The sequence below is a fragment of the Acartia tonsa genome, chromosome 10 (assembly GCF_053477335.1).
Source record: "Acartia tonsa isolate MP-2025a chromosome 10, ASM5347733v1, whole genome shotgun sequence".
In the NCBI taxonomy this organism is placed as follows: domain Eukaryota; kingdom Metazoa; phylum Arthropoda; class Copepoda; order Calanoida; family Acartiidae; genus Acartia; species Acartia tonsa.
The window spans coordinates 10541332-10561183 of NC_137269.1; the positions used below are offsets into that span (position 1 = coordinate 10541332).

At 31.6% G+C, this 19852-nt stretch overlaps 1 protein-coding gene across 1 annotated transcript in view; it reads left to right on the top strand.

Moving 5' to 3' along the window:
• The window catches only part of LOC145330518 (uncharacterized), a 29627-nt gene extending 13671 nt beyond the window's left edge, over positions 1–15956 (top strand). The window contains exons 4-8 of the mRNA XM_080175146.1: positions 9699–9721; positions 10316–10371; positions 13614–13709; positions 14600–14677; positions 15065–15956. Coding sequence (XP_080031272.1) covers positions 9699–9721; positions 10316–10371; positions 13614–13709; positions 14600–14677; positions 15065–15122 — 311 coding nt within the window. The 3' untranslated portion in view covers positions 15123–15956. The remainder of the gene's footprint in view (positions 1–9698; positions 9722–10315; positions 10372–13613; positions 13710–14599; positions 14678–15064) is intronic.
• Positions 15957–19852: the final 3896 nt, after the last annotated feature.

Below are 19852 nucleotides of genomic sequence, written 5' to 3' on the forward strand. Positions count from 1 at the left end.
TTGTTGGTTTTATAAATGAGTTAGACTGGCAAAGTTAAATCTTATATTTTTTTTGTTTTTTAAAACCTTTTTTGAGATTGTAAAACTGTTTTTTTTCTTGGGGAAAATCTTTCGTCAAAATTATAGAACACAATAATTGTAGAGGGAAAGAATTAGACGTGGATTTAATCTCCATTGTTCTATACCTTATTGCTTCCAGTCCTTTATAATATCAAAGATTAGGAAAATAGCTACAATTTATAAACAATAACTGCACTTTCAACTCACTACCTCGTCTATTTTATATTGTTATTTTTAAAAAAAATAGCTGTTACGCCCCTAGAGGCTTCTAGATGCACTTGAGGATAAAGGGTTGTAAGAGTTATCCCTTCACTGCTAATTTTAGTTTTAAGAAGAAATAGTGAAAAACAAGGATAACAACATCCATAAGTAGCAAAGCTCAAAAATTATGAATGGATATCGGGAAAAAATTTACTATAGAGCAGAGTCATACAATAATCATTAAACTTGATAAAATAGGAAAATCACAAAGCCTTTAAAATCACAATACCTTTCAATCACGAAAACTTTAAAATATAGGAATCGATCTAGCACCGCAATTAATAGACATTCCTTAATGAAACTTGATGGAAATATGTAGAATATAGGTATTTCAATCCCTGATGATTTCGGCCGTCAATCCTGAATAAAGAAAATCACGAAAACCTAAAAATATAGGAATCGATCTAGCACCCCAATTAACAAACAAATCTTAATAAATCTTGAGAAAAATATTTTGAATTTAAAATAGATTAATCTCTGAAAGTTTGAGCCTTCTATCTTGAATAGGAATAGAGAAAATCACAAAAACTTGAAAATCTAGGGATCGATCTAGCACCCCAAGTAACAGACAGATGGCCAAAACAATGTGTAGATTAAATGGGCATATGTCATAGGAATCTTTTCTAAAAACTTCAGCTGTCTATCTTGAATAGGAGCCGTAAAAAATCACGTTTCTTCCATAGCGTTACGGATTGACTGACTGACGGACAAAGTAAATTACAGAGTAGCTTCGCTACCAAAGATTTGATGGGGTGGGTGGCCATTTTTTTTCTTCCGGGGGTGACTTCTCTTTGGGGGGTGGAGGAACCCTCAACCAAAATAGTCATAAACCTTCTCAGACCATATAAGAAGCTTCACTGGAGGAAAGGAGAACCATATCGATTATCATAAGGGTAAGCGCAATTATAATTATCAAATATGTGTGGGTGTGAGTTTGTGCGTGTGTATGTTTGTCAAATGAGACACAATTCCCTGCAAACTGTTAAATTAGCCAGCAAATTCATACAAATGCAATTTCCCAATATTTAGATTTAAACCCCCCAAAATATGAATTTGTGTATCTATCTACCTATTAAAACTCATTATTTTAAGATTTACGAATTTGTCATTTGATAAAACTATGGTTCCGTCAAATAAAGAAAGACATCTTCATTATCGAAACAAATTACCGTGTTCAAAATATATCCTATTATATAAAGTAGTAAGCCTTTTTTGTCTGTAACAAAGGATCTCGCTAACCAATGAACTAATAGGGTTCTCCTTTACGGAGAAGCTTCTTATAGGTCCAGGAAAGGTGTTTATTTATTTTGGGGGAGGGTATCCCCACCATCTGAAGAGAAATAGCCCCTTGAAAAAATATTCCCCATCAGAAAAAAAACATTTTTCCTCTTTAAACCTTAAAATGAAAGTGAAGGGTCTACTATTCCCAATCCCCATTACCTAAGGTGTACCTAGAGGCCTCTATGGGCATAGCCGCTAGTTTATCAATAAGAAAAAACTCTTATTTTCTTATTTTTCTTAACTGATATTCTTGTTATATTCACGGTGCGGCATAATATCATTTGTCATGAAAGTATGACATATAGAGTTAGGAAATATTGTTCAATTATGTTATGCTTTTTAGAAGGGATATTACAGGGTGCGGCACATAAATCCGGACATTTTTCTCAGGCTCATTGAGACACACATTTTGCCATGTTTAAATCCATTTTAGCTCGATTTTTCAAGATTTTGAGCCTTAAGAAATCACAAACAATAGGGCCCGACAAGGAAGGAGTTGGAAATTTGACCCAATTTTTTGTGTGTGTCTTAAGCTCATTGAGACACGCATTTTGAGTACTTAAAGTCCACTGTAGCTAAATCCTAGCCCAAATGAGAGCAAAAACATGGATTTTGTCAATTTGGCGGTTACTTATGTTCCTAAGGAAATGTGGCCTCCCAGCAGCCCGATCTTAATTCAATGGACTTTTGGGACTGGGGCTACTTTGAAGCATGCACCAATAGACGTGCCCATACCACAAAGACCTCCCTCATTGCCACTATCAATGAGAACTACGCCAGCTTGGACAGGTACATTTTGACCTGGACCTGCCGGCGGTTGAGGAGGCTGGTAGAGGCGGTAATTGAGGCTGGCGGCGATTTTGTTGAATAATCTACTAGTCATATACATATATACCTATTTTGCTTCCCAGTTTTTAAAATTCAATAAAATCTTTAAAATTGACGATTTTATGTTTATTTGTTTAAAAATTAGAATTTGTCCGGATTTATGTGCCGCACCCTGTATTTTTTCCTTTTTTAGTAGGCAAACTTATCTTTATTCGAAATAACTGTTTATCCATCGGAACGTCTGAAACTTTATGAGGGACAAACTGATTTTCTCTATGCTCCTATTGAAGATAGACAGCTGAAACTTCTTGTTAACATTTACATCATTATGGAAAATAAATAAACATAAAACATCTATGGCAGTCAGACTACTTTTAAGCAGCTTTTTAACTGATTTTATATTTTACAAATTATTGTTGCTGTTTCTTTAAAAGATAAGCTTCTGAAACTTTTTGTTAACATCGCCATTATTATGCAGTATAATGCAGTACATGGCGGTCGAACTGCTCTTAAGCAGCTTTTTAACTGCTTTTACATTTTACAAATTATTTCTATACAATATAAATGGCCGATACTTTGTGTCAGCATTTCCATTATTGTGTAGCATAAATAAGCTTAAAACATCAATGGCGGTCGGACTGCTTTTAAGCTTCTTTTACATTTTGCAACTTATTGGCTCCGTTTCTGTAACAAATAACAGCTAAAACTTCTCGTAAACATTATCATTTTTATGCAGCATGATTAAGTATAAAACATCTATTGCGGTCGGACTGCTTTTAAGCTGCTTTTAGAGGCGTATTCGATAGAAATATCTAAATAAAGAGGTAGTATGTGAGTAACTTTATAACGTTTAAAGGAAAATGTTTAAAGATTATATGTAGATTCATTTCCCCGAGGGGACTTCAACTTTACCCTTGCTAGTCAAAACTAGTACAGAAAATAAAATGCGTAAGATTAAAGTTGAAACAAAAATTTAAAAAAAAGTAAAAAAACAAGTAAATAAATGAATAAAGTAAATAATATATTTAATTATTATATGTATATATTATTAGTTTTTCCTTATTCCCGTATCAAATGTCTTTTATTTTAAAATATTTTAAAAGGCATTACAATAAATATATGTATTTTCAATCGTCAAATGCCTTGTTTTAGTCTAGAACACAAATCAACAATAATAAAATAACGATTGAGCTTTTTACCTTTAAATTAAAGTCTTTTTTATATCATACTTACTAGAGTTGGCTCGATATAATTATCTCCCTTTTGGCTAGTTTTCTATATGCATATCTATTTCTCAATAAATCTATTTTCCTCACCTGGCATTACTATCTAAAAGAAAGTAAATATTTAATAATCTAAATGATTTTAAAAAGATTTTTTAAATTATATTTTTTCTTTACATTACCATCACCAAAGGGTTAATGATGATGATTACAATTTTAGTTTAATATTTGAACACACAAAGTGTTGCCACAATCGAATTCTTTTAAAACAGAGTTTTCTTACATTTATTATTTTATAAATTTAAATTTTCTTTTTTATGATTAGAAATTAAATACATTGATATAAGGTAAATAGCAACATGAAATTAAAAAAAGGAATTTATTTTTAATAAAGTAAAATAATGGGTCTTATCGTTCTGGGCAATGAGAGTTTATTATGGATTATTGGAGCACTATGAGTTTTATACACAATATGTTTGGAAGATTCGAGCTCGATTATAGACGTTTATTTCCTATATAGATCTGTCATGGATCTTGATGCAATACCGCAGGCCGTTTTGTACATGTTAAAAATTGGAAGATTTCATTAAATAAAAGTAATCGCAAATATACTTAGTAAATGACTGTACCTGTGTTGAACTGAGTGTTTTATCGTTTCCTTAAAAATAGCTTAATATATAATAAAGTTTTATTTAGGATGTAAATGTTGTTTTATTTTCAGTTAGATCAAAAAGTTTTATGGATGCTTAGTTTTATAGATAATAATATATTTTCTCGTATTCATTCGAATCCGGTGGATAGGAACCGGTTCTCATAAATACGAAAAAACCATGTCTAGCATCGTATTATATCCAGTTTTCTACGAATATAGAAATGTACAATCATCAGATTAAAACAAGTTTTTTTAGCCCGTGCCTTCGGCATCTCGGGGCTAAAAAACTAGTTTTAATCTTATAATTGTACATTCTATATCCGCGGTAAGCCGTTTATAATACGATGAAAGAAATAACTATACTTAAATTTTTATAAACATGAGAACATAATTAATTACATAAATAACTGGTTAAATCATTATTTGCTGTTTTAAGACTTTTTTGGAGGGTCTTTCACATAAAGTGACCCCTTTTTATTTTGAAATAAATTGAAAATGAAAACGAGGGGGAGGGGTTTGCTAGTTTTTGGTTTGTTTGATTTTTACAGTGATTAGGCTAGGTTAGGTCTTATTTGTTATAGTGTATCCCGTAGGATTAGGACACTGTAGTTATAGGCATATCGGGTTAGTCATAGTTATAAGATTAACTCTCAATTTTTTTTTATAAAGTTAAGGGAGGGGGAGGGGTATCATTGCTAAACAGGGTACTTTGTTTAAAAGCGCTAACAATTTTTGATGAAATTGTTTGAACATATTGAAACAAACCCCTGGTCTATGTTTCTCCTTTCAATTTAAATGCAAATAAATTGAACTGTTGAGCGAGGGTTGGAATTAGAAAAAGAATGCTCACACATTATTACTAAGATATATCTTTTGTTATAAAGTAACAGGATGTCTGTGTGTAGGACCAATAAAATATCGTAGAATGCTTTCCCTTTAGTTCCATAATTTTCGTCAATGGTAGGTTTCATAAAAGGTTTTACTATATTTGAAAGACACCTCCCCCCCCCCCCCCCTCCCTTTGAAGATATAGCCCAGAATAGTTATTTCTTTCATCGTATTATAAACGGCTTTCCGCGGATATAGAATGTACAATTATAAGATTAAAACTAGTTTTTTTAGCCCCGAGGTGCCGAAGTGTAAGTGTGTGTAAGTGTTTAGATTAAACAGGGACATGGGACCACGATTCTGACAAAGGAAATTCGGAAATCTTTTATGTTGAAATAATCTTTTTTATATGCATTTGTCTTTATTAAAATATCCTTGAATGCACGATACTGAGAGGCCTAGGATTAGTTATAGGTAACAATTAGTTTCTATTTTTAACCGGCGTTATCCTCTTAGAAATTTTTTTATCAATTTTGAAAATCGCCTTTAAACATTTGTTTTTTTTATGTATATTCTGAAATATTGAAATGTTCAACTTTACTCATTAAGTTCAAAAGTTGTATAACAAATACAGCTACTTCCAAAAGCAGATTTATAAACAAACAAAAACTCATGTTTTGGCTAAACAGATGCACTTGTGGACGGACGACTAACTAAGAGAAAATTCTCATTAAATAAAGGATTTCACAACTATGTATATCAAACAGCAGCCGAGTAAATAAAATTTTCCTTATGGTCTTTATGTTTTTATTTTATGAATTGTTTCTTTTTTATTTAGAGGTCGACACTTTCTTTAATAGCAGCCAAGTAAATCATATTTCCATCTTTTGAAATTATTTACAGATATTTAAAGTTCTAGAATACCTAGGTACGAAATGAAGACCTTAAATTTCAATTAATTTATTTCTTTTAAATCTAAATTTTGTGCACAATTTGCAATTCTATCAGATTAAATGGACACTCAAAAAGTTTAATAGATTCTTGTATTTAAAAAGCTTAGTTTTTCTATAGTTACTGTCTGTCTGTATGGCCGTAACAGACACTCTCTTCGTCAATTTAGGCATGTTAGGCAACTGTCCTATCGATTTTCAATAACTTAACGATCCCCTTATTTTTGAAATAAAATGAAAATATTGGATGTAGTTTTTTCCTATACCTAGCCTCTACGAAGGGCCCTAAACTTTATTGATACACAAGGATGACAACCTTCATAAAGCAAAGCAAATAAACGGTAGGACAAACGAACTTAACACTTATTTGTCATCATGGTAACGATTATAGAGTTTGAAATAGTTCTTAGAATAACGAAAAGAGTCATCCGTTACTGACGGACGGACCGTGATTATAGAAAAGATTCGCTTTAAATAATTATATAAAAGCTTCGCTTTTAAAAAGAATAAGAGAGTGTCCTATGTCTACCTAATTGAATTGAGAAATTTTCTAACTTATCTATAATCCAGAGTTCAATATTGTGTGTTTAGTCAGGGATGCGAGGGAGAGATAGTGTGTGTTTATTAAGGAGGGGGGGGGGGGGAGTAAGATTTACCCAGTATCAAATATAACCTAATCTTTCCTAAAGTAAAAAAATAACAAACCAAATACTAAATTACTCTCCTTTTAAATTTATTAAAAGATAAAGATGGATGGTTATCAAGGCTATTATTTTTAAAATTTCTTATCTACAACAAATAATTTTAGTTATAAGATGATTATAAAATTGAAATAAAATTCCTTGATGAATAAATATTCTAAGTCCCCGCGTTTAGTAAAGTCTTTGTGCATTCAATTTATAAATCTATTCCCCAATTAGGCAAAATGAGAAAATTGAATGTATTCTTTGTTTCGTCAAATTTCACTTGTATTGTATATTCCCCCAAGTGTCACTCTCCTGCGCCCATAGCTTTTAGGGTATCGTAGCAAATTTCTTCTAATGGCATATTTTGGGTACTAATATTTTCCTAATCAAGACGAAAATGAGAAGTTTTAAAACCACAAAAAGTTTAATGGCATTTCAAAATTAATGATTTCAGAAGCTGTTATAGTGCCTATAAAAAAATGATGTCATACAATATAAATGACCAATAATAGACCAATACACAGAATAAATTACCAATGGCAGATCAGTATACATTTTAATTGGCCAATGGTAGGCCAGTTTTACGTCTTTTTTTTTATAATTGTTCGATTTTAGATGCTTAGAAACTCTATAATCAATATCATAACCAAAAAGTCCGTAAGTCCATTTAAAACATACTGATTTTTAACTATTTTTACCACTTTTTTATTTTCTACATATATATAATAGGGATGTTTGTCTGTTTTGTAGGATCTCGAAACTAAGCTATATGTGAACATTGAAAGAGGAGGGGGAATCTACACTCTGTAAGTTGTACAACTACAGAATTTATCTTTTTCATCGTATACAATTTAATTAAATCCAGCCACACGTCAGCCGCCTGTAAGACACAGAGAAATCAAACTTTTACAATTTTAAAAATTAGCTAAAAGTCTAAACCTAACCCAAATATGACAACCCATCTCAAAAAAATTCAAGTATTTAAACGCGTTTAAATTTAAGCCTTGGTGGCGGCTGCCGAGCCTTGAAAAAATGTAAATTTAGTCTACAGCCTGGTCTATGAACTTTAACCTGTACTTGAAAATTTATTTGCCATCCCATCCTTAACTATCTGTAACTCAACAAAGATAAATACAAACTAAACTTTTTAATTTTCTCATCAACAAGAACGATTGCATCCAATAATATTTATTAATTGTAGGCAGGGATATAAAGGGATTAGACAAAGGTCAATAAATTGGTATACATCCCCAATGATAATACACAAAATTACCCCTTCTGTAAATTAAAATTAGAGGTCGAAACGTTTGAAAACTCAACTTATGAATCAACCACAATCAAAATTCACTAATGTATCCAAGGCTGTAAAGCAAACAAATAAGAAAATGTTATTATAAAACTTAAGGGAATAGTGTAATAAACAGCCCATTGTCACCTCTCTCTCTGAATTGTAGGAGTGGATATAGGATACACATGGATATATTGACAGGGGAAAATTTGTCGTCAATTTAGGTTGCTAATATGGTCCTCGTCATTTATTGTTCAGCCTGTTCATCCAGTAGAAGAGGAGAGGATAGGGTGTAGGGGGTGGAAGGTTGGTATTGTTCTTATTTTAGCCAGCTGCAAGAATCAGAGTACATGAAAAGCTGTAGCAACATCAAAGTAATAATATATCGGTTATTTTATATCATTTTGACGTACACAACTCAAATATAAACCGAGATATTTAGGATTTTGTAGGTAGTAGTTTTGAGTAGTTTTATGAAATATTAATAGCAGTGTCTGAACCTTTTAACCAATAATTTTAAACTACAAATGGGGTATTTACCCTCCATTGTTCTATCCCTTAAAATCCCTAGCAGAGTATTTTTCTTTTTCTTCAAAAATTTTAGAAAAAAAACTTTATCTAAGATTTTAGAATGCTCTGATTCTGTGAAGTTTTTAGGATAATTTTCAGTTTAAAAACTTTTGTATTTTAAGTTTTGTGTTTGCTAAGGATAATGATTAAAGGATTTCCAATATCTATTTTCTCTCTCTCTGTCTCTGTCTCTGTCTCTCTCTCTCTCTATGTCTTCGTCTCTGTTTTTATCTATCTTTCTTCTTTCTTTCTGTAAAGCAGTCTCTCACTATCTATCTGTTTCTATTCATTATCTCTTTCATCATTTAAGATGGGGGGAGGGGATTTGACTGTAAATTACGCTGGTACCCAAAGTTTTATCATGACGTCCTCCAAAAATTATCTCCAAAAATCCAAGAACTCTAAAGGCGTCTAACGGCCAAACGGTGGAATGTATAGATTGTGCTCGCACAAAAGTTTAACCGACAAAAGAAGGCCTACAAATAATCTGGAATATTTATCAATCAATTATGCACAGTTATCTCAATGTGCGCATAAATGCGCGAAAAATTTATCTTACGCTTTTTTACTTCAGTGAAGATTTTCCTGTGCATCATTGTATCTTGGCTTTTTCAGATTATTTATAGGCCTTCATATTCAACTTAACACGGTGTGCTAGCAGCCTTTATAGTTCATCGATTTTTTGAGATAATCGTTACCAGGAACATTTTACAGTAAACTGCACTAGATTTAAAACTATTGGTACTTACATTAAATCTTGTTTGATTGGTTTAATCAAACTTTTATTTGAAAAATAATAATGTGTATAAATTCTTGTCCATTGTCTTATCCATTAAGATCCCTGTTTTCTTGTTAGTTAATCTAGTTTAATATTTCATCTACTTTATATGTCTTTCTACATACATAAATTCCTCTAAAAATGTTTCATATTTTAGCATAAAAAAGTCAAATTGACTACTTTTTCCTTGCTTCACAACAATAACCTTAAATTATATTGTGCTACTTATGGACTGTATCAGTAATGTCTATACTTTTCGTAAACATAAAAATTATTGATTTTTTATATTTTAGGTGGTGTAACATTTTCACAGCAGGTTATTTACCATAAGTTTTAAACTTAAGTTAGGGCACCTATCTTAAGTTGCGAAGTTACTCTATAATAAAATTTGTCTGGCTGGTTGTCTGTCCGTCTGGAGCTAATTTTCTAAGCTGCAATTCAAGAAAGACGGCTGATTTTTTTGTGAAGATTTTTTATAAGGATTAGCGTACAGTATATGATTTATACTCTGATATTAGTAACAAGATGTCTCTGTGTCTGTCTTTCTGTACAAAAGGATATCGCTAACCACTGAACCGATATCGTTCTCCTTTAAAATGTTACTTCATCATAGGTCCTGGGAAAGTTTATAACTATTTTTAGGGAGGGTACTACCATCCTCCGAACAGAAATAGCTCCTTGAAAAATATTATGTAATCTAAGTAATTTTCTGACGCAACTTTTCATCTTTGTCTAAAACTAATATTGGTTGATTCACTTCCACAAGAGGTGAGTATCACCTTGATTTCGCTCAAACTTATCTTTGTAAAATCGAAATAGGGGAGTGGGGTCGACTATACCTCTCTTCCCTCAAGTGAGAAGCCATTGGTTAAAAACATATTGAAATAATTATGGTAAACAAAAATTGTAGCAACAACAGCAGATTCTAAACTTTATAGCCCAGCTATTGGCCTCGCAATCTTCAAGGTATAGTTACTTTAAAACAAGGATGACAACATCCATAAAAGCGAAGCACTGAAACGGTAGGACAAACGGACATTAACACTTATATAGTGTCAGAACTGAATAATCAGAATATAAATGTATAAGAGTCGAAGCAAAGTTGTAAGTAAATTTGTTGAAAAACTGCTTTATACAGGATTATGTTTATGGACATACTTACATTTTTAGGACTTGATTATAGAGTTGCTTCGCTAATAATATTATATTTTGTTGTCCCAGGAATCAATATACCAAAAATCAGATCAATTTGATGATTAGATCATATAAAAATTTGTTGTCAAAAAAGTAAAAAAATCAACATGTTTAAAATAGACGTACGGACATTTTGGTAAAAATTATAGAGTTGCCACGCTTTCTAAATCGTACCTAATTACTAAAGGAATCACCATGCAAAATTTTAAATCGATAGGACAATTCTAACATGCCTAAACTAACGAAAAAAGCTATCCGTTACGGACGGACGGACGTACGGACGGACCGACCCTAATTATAGAAAAGCTTCGCTTTTAACAAGAATGACAACAAAGATAGGTAGCGTAGATAAAAATTATAATTGGATATCGTGAAAAAATTTACTCTAGCGCAGTGTCATACAATAAACATAAAAACTTGATAAAATAGGGAAATAACGAAACCTTCAAAATCACGCAACATTTAAAATCACAAAAACGTAAAAATCTAGAGATTGATCTAGCACCGGAAAAAATAGGTTTAATGAAACTTAATGAAACTTTATGGAAATATGTAGAATATGAGCATATTCAATCCCAGATAATTTCAATCCTGAATAATAATCGAGAAAATCATGAAAAACTAAAAATCCAGGAATCGATCTAGCTCCCAAAATAATAGATACATGGACAAAACAATGCATAAATTAAATGGGCATATGTCACAGAAATCTTCACTAAAAATGGCCGATAAATCGATGAATAACCCCAATGATGATTCACAAAATTAAGCTTAATGAAGATTACATTTAGCGATTAAAACGAATGAACACTGACTTAATGAACCAACCAATCAAAATTCAATAAAAGTCCCCAAAGCTTATAAGCAAATAAATAAGAAAACATTACTATAAAACTTTGGGGACTAGTGTGGCTTGAATATTTCAGCTGTTAACATTAATATTAAGAATTTCATTCCAAAAATATAGAATTCAGGTTTTAATCTCACACAAATTGACAATAAATTTAATTAAAACCTTCTAGAAAATTGTATGCAGAAAGAATTGCAGATTCAATTAACTTTGTGTGTTTTCCAAGTATGTGTTTGAATGCACATATTTGCATGTGTGTTGGGTTTGTTTATGTATATGTAGTATGTGTACAAGGATGATAACATCCATAATTAGCAAAGCACAAGCAAATCATAGATGGACAAAGAGACAAAGTGAGGTACAGAGCAGATGTTCAGTTGTCGTAGTGAGAGAAAGTCACTCAAAAATCATCCACATGACGACATAAAATTATGGATTATCCCTCTCTTTTTTAGGGGTTTTCTTTCCCACTTCTCCCCTCATCTCCCTCATCCGTGGATCATTTTTGAGTGACTTTCTCACCCTACTCAGTTGTCATAAAACAGAAACATATTAAAACTTAAATAATTGAGCATGACCGACAGACCGACGGACCAGGTAAATTATATACTAGATGCTTACTGGTACAAGGAATCTCCAACAAAAATTTCAGGTGACTATCTTGAAGAGTACCTGATAAAATCACATTTCCTCTATAAAGTTACATACGGACAGACAAAGTAAATTATAAAGTAGCTTTGCTACCCCTAAGACATACATCTACATTGTATGTACATGAGTGTGTGTTCTAAATCCTCAGAAGATACTTTGAACTTGTAAAATGAGCCTAGATGCCAACTTGATAATTAGATTTTAGCATTTAGTCCCAGGGAAGGAGGAGACATTGACGCTGGTACCCAAAGTTTTAAAACCACTTTATCTTATTTGTGGCTTAAAACTTTGGGTACATTTATACTATTTTGATTGGTTAGTTACAAACTCATAGCGTCTAAACGTTTCGACCAATAATTTAAATCCACAGAAAAGTAATGTTGTTTATTATCATTGGGGATGTATATAAGTTTTTCATCCATAGTCTTATACCTTAAAAGGACTCTCCACAGAAAAATCAACTTTGGATTTTTGAAAATCTAACCTGAAACTATTATTCTCTGTTCAATTTTAGGCATTTTTTGTTTTTGTGGCATCGCGATCGAAGCCCTTTGAAAATTTTGTCCGCCGCCTATTTGTACTGCCGCTATAACAATATATACTACACTTTCCTCCACTCAATATATGTTTGCCGCTAAAGAACATTTGCTCCATTGCAACCGGCCGCTCTACGATTTATCCTCTTCCTTGACTGGACAATCCTGCCGCCTCCATTTTGTGTTCGCCTCCGCCAAATATAACCATCTTTTGCCGCAGTTGCCGCATTCATCGCCCTTCTCCGCCGCTACTCCGCTATACATTGCGTACGTCGCTCTACACAACACCCCCAGCCTCCATTTAATTTCTGAACAAGGGAGAGGAGAGCATGTATTGAAACGCGACGTACAGCAATGAATAGCGGAGTAGCGGCGGAGAAGGGCGATGAATGCGGCAACATAGAAGCTAAAAATCACTAAAGCAGCACAAATTGAATGGCGGGAGGATTCACTTAAAGGAGGTAAAAAATTTCAAAGGGCTTCGATCACGATGCCACAAAAACAAAAAATGCTTAAAATTGAACAGAGAATAATCATTTCAGGTTAGATTTTCATAAATCCAAAGTTGATTTTTCTGTGGAGAGTCCTTTTAAGATTCCTGTTAATATAACTTACCTACACAGATATAAAGCAAATTCACAGTCTTTTAACTTTCAAACTAGAGTTGAACTTTGCAGGGAGAGAGGGGGGGGGGGGAGTGTTTATTCCGTCAGTCCCCAGAGTTTTATAATAACATTTTCTTTTTCACTGGCTGAACAAATTTTGTCCAAACGTTTCAACCAATAATTATAATCTACAGAAGGTATAATTCTGTGTTTTGTCATAGGAGATGTACTTTAATCATTCGGCCATTGTCTTATCCCTTTAGATTCCTGAAAACTTTAAGACTTTTAAGGCTTAAACAAAATTAGAATATAAAATAAAACTTTTATCTCCACCTGTCTGTCTTGATTAATTTTTTAAAAACTTAATTTTAGTCCATCTCCTACTACAACTACAACCACAACTTCAACTACAACTGCAACAACAACTCGACCATATTATCCAACATTGTTTCCAAGACCAACAACAAATAGGAATGAGTTTAACGCAATCCTTATACTAAAGTAACAGGATGTTTGTTTGTCTGTGTGTCTGTACCAAAGGATCTCGCTAACCGCTGAACCGATCGGGTTCTCCTTAACAGGGTAGATTCTCATATGTCCCGGGAAGGTTTATAACTATTTTCTTTGAAAGTGGGACACCCCCAACCCCCCCAAAAATAAAAAATGCCTTCCCCCCCAAAATTTTTTTTTTTTTACATTTTTTAACTAAAACTTAAATTAAAAATGATGGGGGGGGGGGGGGGTGCACCCAACCCCCACCAAAAAAAAAATTTCCACCCCCAAAAATATTTTTTTTACTTTTTCCTTTAAAATCTAAAATAAGAAATTGGGTTATCAAATTCGACTCCCCCCTCCTCAAGTGCCCTTAGAGGCCTCTAAGGGCATAGCCGCTAGTGCTTATATAATTGAAGACTGAATTAGTTGTATGGCTTGTAGTTTTGGTTTAAGTGCTTTTCTACAGAGGGCTGGGGGTTACATTTTTATTTCATTTAATTTCTAGTGATAACAAGAAAAAGGACTATTTTTAAGTTTAAAGTGCCTATACAAAATGACGTCATACAATACAAATGACCAATTTAAGGCCACTCCACAGATTAAATTACCAACGGAGGGCCAGTATATATTTTAATTGACCAATGGTAGGCCAGTGTGACATCATTTTTTATAGGCACTATAAAAATATTCTGTTTTCCTACCATTGATAGGCCAGTATACATTTTAATTGACCAATGGTAAATATATACTGGCATTCATTGATAATTTGAATTGCATGACGTCATTTTTATATACACAATAGCTTCTTAATGAAATTGTAATAGTATCTCTGTTTTCAAGTTAAACTGAATATGCCTAAACTCTAGACCTAACATGATTCCAACTATACCTGGAGGATCTAATTATCATCAGTATTATCACATACCTGTTGTTCCAATTCAGTAAGTTCATATTTTTAGTAGCACAGCATATATATTAATAAGGTAACTGGCACAATTCCGTTAAATCCGCAGGAGGAAAAAAAATTAGATAAGTGAATGTATTAGAAGTTAAAGGAAGCCTGCAGAAAATATGATGCTTTAACTTATGAAAGAATGCCACAATTAGACCCAATACCATAAATTTGAAGCCTACATCTTCAATAACAAAAAAATATAGATAATTTGAAATTACATTTAGAGTGTTAAAATGTTTTAAATATTTCTATCCCTCATAAGATATTTCATTGACAGCAGTGAATTTCCTGCAGACTTCCTTTAATAATTTTCTATTTGTGTTAACTTTAGCTCGCATTATAACAATTTAAATATAAAAATATTTTATTTTAGGAGATATCCAAATTACAATAACCAGCACAGATCTTATGGTTTCATGAAATTCCTTTAAGTTTATGTTTGCTTGTTTGTTGATTTAATGCTGTTGTTGAGCATAGGGCTTAAAACTACCTTTCCATCAAGTATTCGACAGGCACTTTAATAACCTCTTTTTTCCAAGCATCGAATTAGACATTGTTTCTTATTCAAATTTAAGGAAAAATTATTATTTTCATTGACCTATTTCTAGTTTTTTGTTCTTTTATTTAAAGAAAGAAGTAAAATTCTTTGTCTGTAACTTAAGATCTTGCTAACTACTGGAGCAACTGAGTTCTTGTTTCAACTATTAAACACTTCAAATAACCAAAATTCACTTTCAACTTTAAAGTTTATTCTTTGTTAACATTTTTAAGTATACTTTCAAAAACCATAAACACACTGCCTTGCAATCCTTTCATCGGTCTGTATGCACAATTTGCTTGGTACAATGTTGCAGAAATATTTGCAACATTTTCTATTTTAGGGAAGTTTCACATAAGTCACGGGATTGTTTTAGGCTATTTCAAGTTTAGATTTAATCCTTGACATACTTATAGGATACTTTTCACCTATCTACCCCCTTGAATGTAGAGCCCCCTAGATACTAGTTGCTCAACCGCTGCAGAGCACAAAGTATTAACTAAATTTTAAAGTGTAATTATTTAGAATATTGTAATATTGTAAGAATATTTTTCAACATTGTTGTTTGTGTACTTAAAAAAAACAATAATTGCCCAAGCTGCTTCTATTTTTAGATTTTTCTTCTTGATGTAAAATTATTAAAATGGTTTTAATTTTAAAACTTTAATAGTTATTTCTCGCATCGTATTATAATCAGCTTTCCGCGGATATAGAATGTACAATTATAAGATTAAAACCAGTTTTTTAGCCCCGAGGTGCCGAAGGCACGGGATAAGAAAACTGGTTTTAATCTTATGATTATACATTTTATATTCGTAGAAAGCTGGATATAATATGATGCTAGACATAGTTTTTTTCGTATGGATAAGAACCGGTTCCTATCCTCCGGATTCGAATTAATACGAGAACAAATATTAAAAATTTTATATTTTGTCAAAATTTTTTTTTGTATCCATAAAATGTGTAATGAAAATACTTTATTGATCTTAACCAACAAAATAATAAAAAATAAATTGGCTGATTTAGTATTAAATTTTAAAATTCCCTAAATTATGAATGTTATGTTATTTTATGTTAAGCTCAGAGCAGCCCCACAAGGTTATATCCTAGGACCAAAAGTGTTTAACAACTTTATTTTGAATCCTTTATTCAAACTAAAATATTTATAAAATTATTAATTTCTTATTTGTAATAAAATATTTAATATCAAATTTGCATATAGAATTGGTATGTATTGTTTTATTTTTATTTAAAGAATTTATTGTTAAACTGTTTTTAACCTATTTTTTAATCATATATCAAAAATATACTATGACACCAGTAGAATCAGACTGCAGAGCCCAAATTTGAATTAAGTCCCCAATAAACTTTTTTGGGGGGATTTAAAAATTAATTTTATATGTTTCTGTGATCATTTTGACGGAAGCAAAAGCAACTTTTAGTTTGGGGTTAAATTGTTTCTTACAGAACAATTTTATATGATTCAGTTTATATCAATACAATAATAAAAAAACTCTACTCTGTTCGATGGAAATAATTTTGTTTCTAAAACAATCAATTTCAGTAAAAAATTTAACATAATACAATAAAACACATAATGCTAAAGTTAAACCAATAAGATTCCTTGTTTCATTTCAACTATTCATAATTTCCGAAAGAGTGTTTTCACAAAGTGACTTATTTACAATGTAGTTAAATAATTTTTATTTAATTAAAATGAAAAGAATGAAAACTATACACCTAAAAGATACATACTTTTTAAAAATACTTTAAAAAAATAAGTTTGAATAATCTTATTTTATATCATATTTGTATATGTGTCAAAAATAATTTTGTTGTATTGCATAAACATTTGTTGACATCATGTCATCTTGTCATCAAATTTAACCCTTTACAGCCAATTTTTATGTGTTTAAAATAGGTGAACGAACACAAACATGTCAATGTTAATTCATTGGTATATTGTAAAGATTTAACTTTTTAGTGAATTTTTATAGTAAAATCATAAGGCCTAAGTTTACTCTATACCAGAATACAATATTTATGAAGCAAAACACTCTAAAAGCTACGAATTTTACCCAAATAAAAAAAAGACCTTTTGCTTGGGTCAAAATGACCACGGCAACAGTAAAAATTAATATTTAAATCCCCCAAAAAAAGTTTATTGGGGACTTAATTCAAATTTAGGCTCTGCAGTCTGATTTTACTGGTGTCATAGTATATTTTTTACATACGTTTTAAAAATAGGTTAAAAACAGTTTAATTTATGAAAAGCGCTGCTACTTTGCAATTAGAGTACGTCCATCCGTCTTTCCTTATGTTCTGAAGCTAAAGTTTATTATATCAAAGGTTCTACGTAGGGACAAACAGTGATCTAAAGGGATAAGACGATCGCCAGAAATTAAAGTACATCCCAAATGATGATACAAAATCTTACCACTTAAGTAGATTATGATTGTGGTTGATATGTTTGAACACTCAACTAAATGAACCATTCAATCAAAATTCAATAAAAGTCTCAATTTTTTAAAAGCAATTAGTATGAGAAAAATATTCTAAAACTTTGGGTAGCGGGACAAAGTGTTTTAAAAATCAGCCATATGACGTCATAAAAATGAGAGGACTAGTGGAAAGAAAACCTTTAAAATGAGATGGATAATTCCTCATTTTTATGGCGTCACAAGGCTGATTTTTGAGACACCGCTACGTTTTACAGTTACTAATTTGATTGTTAATGCTACGCTAAATAATTATTATGGACATAATATTCCCTTTTTGCATATTTTAAATATGCAAAAGCAAATTATTATTAAATCAAAACAGTTTTTTTGTTAGTAAACATTTACCTATATTGAAAAGCAAAGAAATTAACCTCTCGAAATATTTTTTAAAAAATAGAGCCTCTTCAATGAAATAATTTTCCTGGTAAGATAATAGGTATTTATTTTGTTTATTAATTAAAAGTTTTAAATATGTAAAACCACTTTATGTTACTTAAGTTCTAAATATATTAAATATTTTATAATATTTTTTTTATATTTTTTAAAATTCTCAGAAATAAATTTGTGACCTTTTGAAGGGAAAATATATTTTAAATATATAGTTGGGAGGTACACCCTACAACCCATTCACCTACAGGGGTGTTTCTTACATTCCAGAAACCAAGTGGAGCCCTAATCCAGAAGTGGGGTTGTATATGGTGGTCGCTGATTTTAAATAATTGTTACATTTTTATTCTGCAGATTTGAGAATCTCTTAAAACATACTAAAAAATCCTAATTAAAACTAACTTAAACTAATATATAAATAATTAAAACAATATTTTACAATGCTAGGGTTAATACGAATTTTACTGGAGGGTGAAATCATATTAATGCAATATTAAATAAAATTATTTGGTCTCATATTTAGATAAACAGTAAACACTCAAAATATTAAACGGATCATGGAAAGAAAACAAAGTCATTCCTAATTAGGACAGAAGTCACTGGAAATTGATCTAAGGAAGGCTACTTATGTCCTTCATCTAACAAAATCTAACTTAAGGGAGGTGACTTATGTCCTTCATCTTGCAAAACTTAGCTTTTCTGTCCTTCACATAGCAAAACCTCACAAAACATAGCATTTCTGTCCTTCACCTAGCAAATTCTTGCAAAACATAGCAAATTCTTGCAAAACATAGCAAATTCTAGCAATACATAGCAAATTCTTGCAAAACATAGCAAATTCTTGCAAAACATAGCAAATTCTTGCAACACATTGCAAATTATTGGAAAACTTAGCTTTTCTGTCCTTCACATAGCAAATTCTTGCAGAATATAGCAAATTCTTACAAAACATAGCAAATTCTTACAAAACATAGCAAATTCTTGCAATATGGGTCCCAAACTCAAAAACAAAGTTTCAGCGCGATCCGACCACCGGTTCTTGAGATACGGTGACATGGTGTCCTTGGTACCGACGGTAAGAATTGGGAAATGGTTCGAATCCTTAGTAAATTTGGCTAACACCAAAAATATTTTGACACTTTGTCAAATTTTTGAAGAAAAAATACCCAGGTGACACCAAGCGTACCTACTGAGAGGACACCAGGTCGAAAATATTCTAAGTGTCAAAAAATTTTTGGACATAGCCAAATTTTCTAAGGATTCAACCATTTCCCAAATCTTACTGTCCGTACCAAGGACACCAGGTCACCGTATCTCAAGAACCGGTGGTCAGATCACGCTGAAACTTCGTTTTTGAGTTTGGGACCCATATTGCAAGAATTTGCTATGTTTTGCAAGAATTTGCTAGGTTTTGTGAGAATTTGCTATGTTTTGTAAGAATTTGCTATGTTTTGCAAGAATTTGCTATGTTTTGTAAGAATTTGCTATGTTTTGCAAGAATTTGCTATGTTTTGTAAGAATTTGCTATGTTTTGCAAGAATTAGCTATGTGAAGGACAGAAAAGCTAAGTTTTCCAAGAATTTGCTATGTTTTGCAAGAATTTGCTATGTTTTGCAAGAATTTGCTATGTTTTGCAAGAATTTGCTATGTTTTGCAAGAATTTGCTATGTTTTGCAAGAATTTGCTATGTTTTGTAAGAATTTGCTATGTTTTGCAAGAATTTGCTATGTTTTGT